This window comes from Anabas testudineus, chromosome 7 (genome assembly GCF_900324465.2).
Source record: "Anabas testudineus chromosome 7, fAnaTes1.2, whole genome shotgun sequence".
Lineage (NCBI taxonomy): Eukaryota > Metazoa > Chordata > Actinopteri > Anabantiformes > Anabantidae > Anabas > Anabas testudineus.
In genome coordinates, this window is record NC_046616.1 from 7,816,078 (window position 1) to 7,825,717 (window position 9,640).

A 9,640-nucleotide genomic window follows, 5' to 3' on the forward strand; every position below is an offset into this window, starting at 1 on the left:
ATCACACCCCACCTCAAGGAGTCTGGGTCACTGGGCTTTATGGGACAGCAACAAGGATGTTAGACAACCTTGTTCCTCCAAGAATGTGCACGATGTGTGTTGTGTGGTGTGTGATTATGTAAGCAATGCAAGCAAAATGAATATGAGAGGCTGTAGTAGTAGTAGTAGTAGAAGTAGTAGTAGTTGAAGTAGTAGTGGTGCTGTCAAAATGTACTACAGTGAAGAATGTGGGTCAGCTTCTGCAGAGCTCCAACTGCAGCAACAACAAGCTCTGGGGATGTGTGTGTGTTTGTGTGTGCAGAATATGAAAGGGAGATGGGGCAAGAGTGGGTGTGGAGTGTCAGTGTCTCCACAGTTTGTGTATAGATTGTAAATATGCATAAATGAAGGTAAAGTGTATGAGTTTACCGTGCAGCAAACTAAGTGTGTGTGTATGTCTGGCGGGTAATATAATAAACTAGACTACAGCACGTAGCAATGTGCACATCTGCTGCACAGAGGTGAGAGGGATTGAGAAAGAATATGACAGGAATGAAAAGGAAAGAGAAGAAAAGCAAAGGTGGAAATAGAAAATGAGAATGGGAGACAAAAGGGCGAAAGGGAGGAAGGTAAAGAAAAAAGAGAAGAAAAGGAATAAAAAAATTAAAATGACTAAAAGTTAGGAAAGAAAAGAGGAGATGAGAATAGAATGGAAAGGATGGTCATGAATATAATATAAAGGAAAGAGAATGATAAAAGACAAATGAAAGAGCAAAGAAAGATAACGAAACTGGGGGAAATACAGAAAGAAAGGAAAGAATAAAAATTCATGGAGAATAAGGAAAATGAAAGGACCTAAAAATGTCAAAAGGAAAGTGTAAGACATGGAAAAACAGAGCAGGAAAAAACTGAGACGACGGAGAGGAGAATAAAACACGACAGAGGAGGAAGCGAAGGGAATCACAAGTTAATGTGCTGAGAGACTGAGAGAGAGAGAGAGAGGTGGTCCACTGACCTGCTTTTAACAGCTAACTAAAGAAGAGCAGGAAATGTGATTTGTAACACGTGAGAGAAACCGTCAAGAGAAGGAATTAACCAAACGCATGTCAGATTTCAGTGAACCAGGTGGGTTCATCACACACCTGTGTTTTGATATCAGTCCTGAGAACCGGCCAGTGGTGTGTGCATCAAACTAAAAGCTTGAAGACAGAGCTATGAAGGAGGTCAAAGAACTGTAAGAGCAACTCAAAGTGAAGAGAGAAGCATTTAATGCTGAATATTGTACTGCAAACAGTCAACTGTACTAGTAAAGCAGTTCCTTGCTAAGTAAAATAATTCTATCAGGGTCAGTTCTGCTAAAAACATCTGCAGTAAAGGAGCACATGCTTTTATAATTTCTATCATTGTTTACCCAAATGATGACTTTATTCATTGCTGATCTATCTGCTGAATGACAGCTTCTGCTTCAACAGGGATTAAAGGCAGGAGTGACCAACTGATGGCAGCCAAACTGTTGTTTGCATGTCACCTAAGCGTAGAAATGTAAATAGATGAGAATGAGGACTAAAGGTGTGGTAGCTGGAACACGGGACTACAGTAGTCAACCACACATTTTGTCATATCTGCAACACATCTCCACTGAGACATTACACACACAGAGAGTCATCATTTAGAAAATTACAGCAGCTGATGCTGAAGAAGACGTTCAGGAAGAGTCAGAGACCTTCACAGTCTGTGGTTTTGATTTTCTGATTTCTAACCAGGTGTTGTTCACAGCTGCAACAACAGACACAACCAGACTCTACTGCCAGGCCTCCCATGGGACTTAGGGGTGGTCCAATAAGGCTCTGTATCTCTGTTGCATGCTGCCCTATATATTCAGCTCTGGACCACTGAACACTGTGCACCAACAAGCGGCTGCAGACGTGAGCCTACTAAAACTATATATAAGAAAAAAGCTCACCCTCCATCACTGAAGAAGTGAGAAACGCTGTTTACATCTAAAAAGGATCAATTTAGCCAATAAGAAAAGCTAAACATGAACATTTTGAAGAATGCTCATTACAGCTCCCTATAGGCGGGTGGCCCTCCTGTTTAAGCACTGTTAATTAATCACCATCACCAATCAATCTTTGCCAATTATTGAATTGTCTGGTCACTGTCAGTTGGTGCTTAGGGACGTGGCCTACTGATGTAATTGATCCTTCTCCTAATCAATCACTCTCAAGGCAGGATGGATGTGCTTGACTGGTGGATCCATGTTACATTTCACTGCCTGCAACCCTGTGGGAGCTGAGAGATGCTTTTAGGACCACAATGTGATGACATACAATCCCACGATGAGTGGGACCAATGCTCATCAAATACTTTGGTAAAATAGCAGCAAGGCAGGATGACACAGATTTCCCTGCAGGATGTAAAGATGGATCTAGTTTGTGGAGTAAAATTGAATTCACACCTCTGACAGGGGAAACACAAGTCCCAAACGTTGTTATGTAGATGTGCTACATCTGCATTGTTTCCACATGTTTCCAGTATCTCACACTTTGTTATATGCTGGCATGTGACTGCATGTAAGGCTGCATGTGTTGCTACTGAAGCTGCAAACTCTGTTCACAGTGAGCAGCCTTAGTTCATCCAACATGAACCTAAACTGAACAGAAGCACACATAGTCGAACATTAAGGATCCACTGGACTTACTTTGAGGTAATCATTCTCGGATCTGAGCTCCTCTATTTCCCTGACAAACTCCTCCTGCATGCCGTCCATAAACTCCTCCGTGAGGTCTGAGAAAGCCAGAGATGTGCTGGCTGGCACCCTGCTGTCAAATGAGGTGACCGAGCGCTCCTCGCCCGGGGATATGCTCCCTTCCCCGGTCTCCACGCCCAGGGACAGCCGCTCCTTGTCGTCCTTCTCCGCGGAGGAGCAGGTGGCCCTGGCTGGGACTTGTTGGCTCGCTCTGTCCGCCAGCGCACCGTCCCTGAGCGGCTTGTCTCCGTCCGGTCCGCCGCCCCGGCTGCTCCTCGACTCCGTGTCGCTGCTCACAGCGTCCGTGGAGAGCTTGTTTTCCTCAGAGGCGCAGTCCGACAGTTCGGAGCTGCTGTCGGTCGGGGAGAGCTTCCCAGGGGCGCAGCCAGAGTCCTTGGATAAATCTTCGGATCCCGTACTGGCGTCCGACACCTTCCTCCGCCCTCCCGTGCTTTTGGCCGCTTTGGCCGAGGTTTTGGACGACGCAGCAGCGGTAAAGGAGGCTTTCCCCAGCGGCTTCCCACCACCGCTCCTCTCCGCTTTACCGTCCTTTCCAGCAAGACTCCCCACTGGGCTGCGTCTGGAAATGCGGCTGCCTAGGTGGATGGATCCCGGCTTGACGCTCAGAGTAGGAGTTCCAATTCCTCCCCGGATCTTTGTGAACGACCACCCGGGTACATCTTTCGGTCTGGCAGGGGAAGGAGCCCGGTTTACCTTCTTCTTCTCGCCCTGAGTGGATAGCACCGCCGAGACCTCCGCAGTCTCAGGCCGGGGATTGTGCTGCTGCTGCCCGGGCACCGCGTGCTGCGTCTGCCCGCTGTCCGAGCCCTCCGTCCCGCCTCCGCTTTCCATCTTCTGCCGGAGATGAAGTCTCCGTTCCTTGGGCGAGGCGAAGAAGAGGTGAGCCGGAGAGTTATGGACATCAACCTCCTTTGTTTTTGTCATTCATTCCGTTTAGGGTAGAACAAGAAAAGCAGAAACGAAACCTCCCTTTGAAACAGGAGGTAGAAGTTGGAGTGTGGATAAACAACTGCAGAGCAACACAAAAGGAGGGGATCCTCAGTCCAGCCACAATGAGAGCCCGAGTGGTGCCACACGAAGCAGGAAGCCCAGTGCAAACCCGGCAAAAAAGGCGAAACCCGATCCCGTTTCCCCCTGCATGGACAGTAAATGCGTAAAACAACCCCTCTTTGTTCTGATATATCCTCCTCTCCTCTCTTCAGGATCTCTGTCTCGATGACATTGACCAGCCGGCTCCTGCTCAGAGGACTTGTGGGTGAGGACGCAGACGCAGAGCCGTGGATATGGTCTTCCTCCACTCTCTCCGCCCAGATAACGGGATGCAGCTCTGGAGGAGAGAGAGAGAGAGTTTCGTTTCTGCAGCTCTCTGTCGCCACCATTACAACATCTAAGTAGACACTGGGTGCAGGGGAAAAGAGATGATGTGTATGGATGGAAGTGTGGTTTTACATAACAATAAAAACGTGCTGAATAAAACTAAATTGGAGTAGTGTGCAAGATCATTTAAATACAATATTCAAAGACGAATAGATATCATTTTAATCAACTTTATTTGTACACATATGTCTAGTATGGTTGTGTACAGGCATGCCCACACTCATCATTATTTCACCTCCATATGCTCAGTGGGTCTCTCTCTCTCTCTCTCTCTCTCTCTCATAATAAAATGATCATGTCTCAGGTTTCGCCTCTCTCTCTCTCTCTCTCCTAATACAATGATCATATTTCTAGAAAATTAGACATTCCCTGGTGGAGCTGTTAAAAGGAGTCCACTGCACTCTGCCTGTAAGGATTTTCTTCAACAGACAGGTTAAGGCCTTCAATCCGAGGGTCTGTTATAATAAACACACATTGTGCAGAGAAGCCAAGCATTGTTCAACCTCTCAAAACTTTAGTGAAGATATTCAGTTAGACAGAAACACTAAATACGTCTGTGTCGCCACACGTCCACGTGCTGAGTGTGAAAGACACTCGTGATCCTGATGATCAGGGTGATACTGGTGTTGATATATTCATCACACCCTATTTGAAAATCTGTAAATGTTTATATTTGATATCTGTGCTGCGTTTGATCTTATTTCTATCTTTGATTGTAAAGCTGCAAGACCGTGTTATATTATCATAAGAATAACAATCTGCAGCTGTCTATTTCTATCAGGATGCCAGTGAATGAATGCTAACATGCTCAGAGTATTTACAATGATCACAAGCTTAGTTTAAGGTAAAGCCAACATTTAATAATAATAAGTGGAAAACATAATGTGTTGCTCAGGACAGATGAAAACTTAATGAGTCACTACAAGTCATCACTTGCACACCTCCACTTCTCTAGATTGTCACCTTCCTCCTGAAAACAGAACACCAGCCCTCTACATCTTCAAAATGTTATGTAATACATCACAGCATGTTAAATGTGTTTCACTATTACTATTACTACTTCTGCTTCTGCACCTTACCTAATTCAATAGCCGCATTCATGTGGTGATTACCCTCTACGTAAGCTGTACTCCCTCACAAATTGTCTATACACACTCTTATGCACAGTAATATTCGGATGTAATGCAGCAGCTTTTCTTTTCATGTTTACCCTTTAATTTTGATCTTTTGTGTCAGAATCTCTGTCCTTCATCAGATCAAAGTCTCATCACAAAACCAACGCTGATTTAGTCTGTGGTGGCAGATTTACTCTATGAATCATTTATTAGCGGAAGCTGTAGAAAATCTAACTCTGAATTGGAGCAGTTAGAATTAGGATTTTACCCTTTAAGGATCTATACTGGATACTGGCCATTTGTGCTATGCTGCTAGTGAAGGATTGTTTAATATTGACATGCACACTATTAATGCCATTGCTGTGACAATAATGTGAGTAATGCAGGACTCAGAGATAAAACTAATTATGCTGCCATTGTGCTCTCAGACAACAAGTAGCAGTCATGCCCAAAAGACAATAGAAATAGTGTCAGCCACATTATATCACTATTTATTACATTTGGTGGCCTATTTTCATGAGGACACCTCTACACTTTAACACACATGTAAAATTTAACTGTGCTTGTGCAGCTAGGCAAACATCAGTGCTCAATTCCCTAATTTTAATGATGCAGCCTGCAGCAGCTGAGTATGCTAGCGTTAGCTGAGAGGCCATTTGTGGTTTGGTTTGATTTTTCCAACCTAAAGTTCACTCACAATAAAATCACTAGGTGTAGTTTACACAATAACCATGCACCATGCATGTATTATTATAATTTTTTTTGCCAAACTAAAACCAGTGTATTGAAATGCAAACACAGTTTGTGATGTGCATGTAACTGTGTGTGCTGCTGCAGCTGTTGCAGTCAGAGAGAAGTACTGACTGTCAAACTGGAAGTGGAAGAGCCTAATAATAGGATTTGTTGAAATAATTTGTTTTCATAGAGGTTTTGAATTATGGACTCAGTGAATGCAAACAAAAGGATTCAAACAGTATATTGATGTATTTTGGTAAACTCTCAAACATCTTTAGCTTTTATTAATTGCACCGTTTCTACATACAAAAATACAAAATAAATTTCACACAGTATGTCAACCATAATGTTTCTTGTATCTTATTCTTAGCGACCAGTTTGTAACAGAGTATATTCAGGACTAACATTTAATTATGTGAGTGTAAACGAGTTAACAAACCAGTGACACCATGACATCTCACATCACCCCGCTATAATTCAGGACTCAATGGAAGACTGGAGGGAGGATACTCAGCGGACCAACCAGCAAAAATGTTTAAACAATGAGCATACTTTACTAATTATCTGTGAAAAAACACCCCAGTGAGCCCATCATTGATGACCATTCTGGAGTACATAATTTTCAGTCTGCTTTGCAGAAAAAAAAGATCATAATGGTAACTTGCTGTCCTTGCAAGTTATTCTCAGTCCAGTAATTGGAAAGCAGGCAGTGTGTTGGTGGTGATGAGGACAAGCTGCATCAGCAGTACTACTGCTACAATCTGCCTACTGACATGAGGAGACATTCACTTGTGCCATATTGGCTCTCTTTGTCAATTCAGGAAATTCTCCTTCTCAAAGTTATTTAACTGGAGTCGGGAACTGGAAATAATTTTTCAGATATTTCCATGGGAAGTTCAAGTAACCTGCAATTCAAGTTTTGCAACTTACAAATAATTTCCTCTACCTGCTTAAAGTAGGGGATGCTGAGCCACATTGAATACTGAAATAGAACATTACTTTATTTTTATTCCCTATTCTGTTACATCCATATCCATCCATGGAAAAAAGTACTGTTTTCAAAAACAATCTGGGGCAACTTACACTTTATTTACTTTAATCGTGTGCTACTTTAAACTTATATTTCATCACATTTAAGTGAGAATATTATTGTTTTTTTTCTCCACTACATTACAGTGTTGCTTAAGGTTTGTAAACCGTTAGAAATTTCTATATCTCTGCATTAATATGTCCTAAAACATGATCATGCATCCATGCGGAGTGAAACCTGACAAAAAGTTAACCCAAAAATTACGCACTTGATTATTTTAGTAAGGTAAATGACCCAATCTTACATAACTGTAGGTGAACCTTCAGTAATTGGTGTGTCCAGTTTTTGCAGCAAAAACTTCAACTAAACATTTTCCTACTGAACAACTATTTATCAGCGCTGCACATTGACTTGGGGGGTTATAAGCCTGTCCCTCCTTATGCATGAACTCCCTACTACAGGTCCTTCCTCTGCATTTATACAGGATTAAGGTATAGTCTGACTTGGTCATTGCCAAACATTATATTTTAACCATTCATAGAATGCCTTGTGTGTTTACTGAGTGTTATGTTGCTGTGTGATTCACTTTCTGTTGAGCTTCTGTTCATGGATGGATACCATAACATTTTTTTAAAATGATTTATCTACTTTTAATAAGTCAGGGCCACCCATTGACTGAAACACCAGACTCTATAATCCATTATAGTTCCACAGTTCTGTTCCAAACCCTGCGATAGACTGGTGACCTGTCCATGATGTACCCTGCCTCCTCATGTAGTCTGTGTTCTACCTCCATCTAGTTGTGAGCAGTAGAACCTGCAGGAAAAGATAAACTAAAATAATACAGGGAACTACAAAACATGAGCAAGAATAGCAACTGTTGTCATTTGCGTGACAACAATAAAAACATTTAGTTGACCAGTTTTAATTTGACACATCAAATATCAATTACACTATTGAAATTATCCTGGTAAAAAGTTCATAGGAAAAAACTGATCGCTCTTCTTAAGGCATGTAGTTTGTATTTTATTTAATTTTGTGTTCGGATAGAAAATGTTTATGGTTTCAGTTCTATTTGACAGAAATTGTATAAGCTTTAAAACATCACATTCACATGCACATTTCTCTTCCTGATTCATTAAGCAGCGTGTGTAGACAAACGCAGTTATCTGTTTTACTTGCATGACAAAATATTTTTATAATGAACAACCCCACTATTAACACATTCCTAGATGTGCGCATTATGCATGTTTGTGTATTGTGTAACCTACAGTTTTGTGAGTGTATGCATGTCTTTGTGTGTGTGTGTGTGTGTGTGTGTGTGTGTGTGTGGTTGTGTTGAAGTAGTACTCTGTGTCCCACTGTGAGCCTGAATAGAGACCCTTTTCTCCTGTGCTCAACTATTCCCTGTCTGTTCCCTCCTCCTCTCCTGCTCTTTCTCATCCTATCGTCTATTTTCTCTTTTTTTTCTGGCCATCACACCATCATTATTATGTAATGGTGGGAAAAGAAATGCATTACTCATCTTTTTGATAATGAGATAATAAATAAAACAACAGTATGATTGAGGATAATACTTTTTTGTGTGATGTCAATGATAAAGAGACAGAAAATGCTGTGTCTATTTAAAGAGCTACAGCATCATTATACTTCATTGAAATCAGTTGTGAAACAGTGTGTGCTGGTCTATTATGATTTTATCCTTTATTTCTTATATGGATAGGGAACAAAATGAACTTAGATTGTACCGGAGATACTGTCAGTGTACACCACCAATTCTACGTCATATCTTTGTTACTCTCTAAGCAGGCAGCCAGCTGTGTCCAACATAACAATGACCGACTGGCTACATTATTGATAAGAGAGATAATAAATGGCTAATGTCTTATAAAAGGGGCTTAAATTGAACCACAACTACCCAAAGGTCAAATGTTGTAGGCAATGAATGACCATAGCTACCCTACTAGAGTTCTTTTTATATTTCACAGTGTAAAAAAATAAAAATCACTTGTTGGATCACAGCTTTTCCTTTCAAAATATAACACATATCTCTTGATAAACTCACCTGGCTAGAATATAAAGATATAAAATATGATTTTTCTATAAACTATCCTTGACACAGTTTTAAAGAACAGTTTTTATCATCAACATCGTCATCATCACCTTAGGGCACTAATGACATCCACACAAGTATCCACAAAGGCCTCTATTGCAGACATAAGAGCTATAATTAAGACATAAATTCCAGCCATTCTTTTATTTTAGTTAATCTACTTTGAGATATAACAGGGAGGTGACTAGAATAAGAAACTAGCCACCTGTGTTATGTGCATTTTTACTATTAATACAAATTTGCAACTGGTTAAGGATTGTAAGTGAATCTTCAAAAAAATGCAGTATAGAACTATCAAAACCAAAATGACAATGCAGTTAGATTAAGGCTCAAATGTCAAAGATTCATAGCAAATAAAAAAAAGGTGAAAACCACAGAATTTCACACAACATGAGCAATAGTGGTGGTAGTAGTGGTAGTGGTAGTACTTGTTTTCCTATTGGTCAAACGGGTCGACGTTACATCTGATTGGCTGATACCATTGTCTGTTATTCATCTATTCCCGCCCCCTCTGCCAGCGA

General features: G+C 41.3%; 1 protein-coding gene across 2 annotated transcripts in view; it reads right to left on the bottom strand.

Annotated features, from left to right (window-relative positions):
* The window catches only part of soga1 (suppressor of glucose, autophagy associated 1), a 68,107-nt gene extending 64,152 nt beyond the window's left edge, over positions 1-3,955 (bottom strand). Inside the window, exon 1 of one of the 2 annotated variants that reach the window (XM_026366907.1) lies at positions 2,681-3,955. In XM_026366907.1, the coding sequence (XP_026222692.1) occupies positions 2,681-3,673 (993 nt within the window). In that variant the 5' untranslated portion in view covers positions 3,674-3,955. The remainder of the gene's footprint in view (positions 1-2,680) is intronic. The other variant, XM_026366906.1, reaches the window with a different exon arrangement.
* Positions 3,956-9,640: the final 5,685 nt, after the last annotated feature.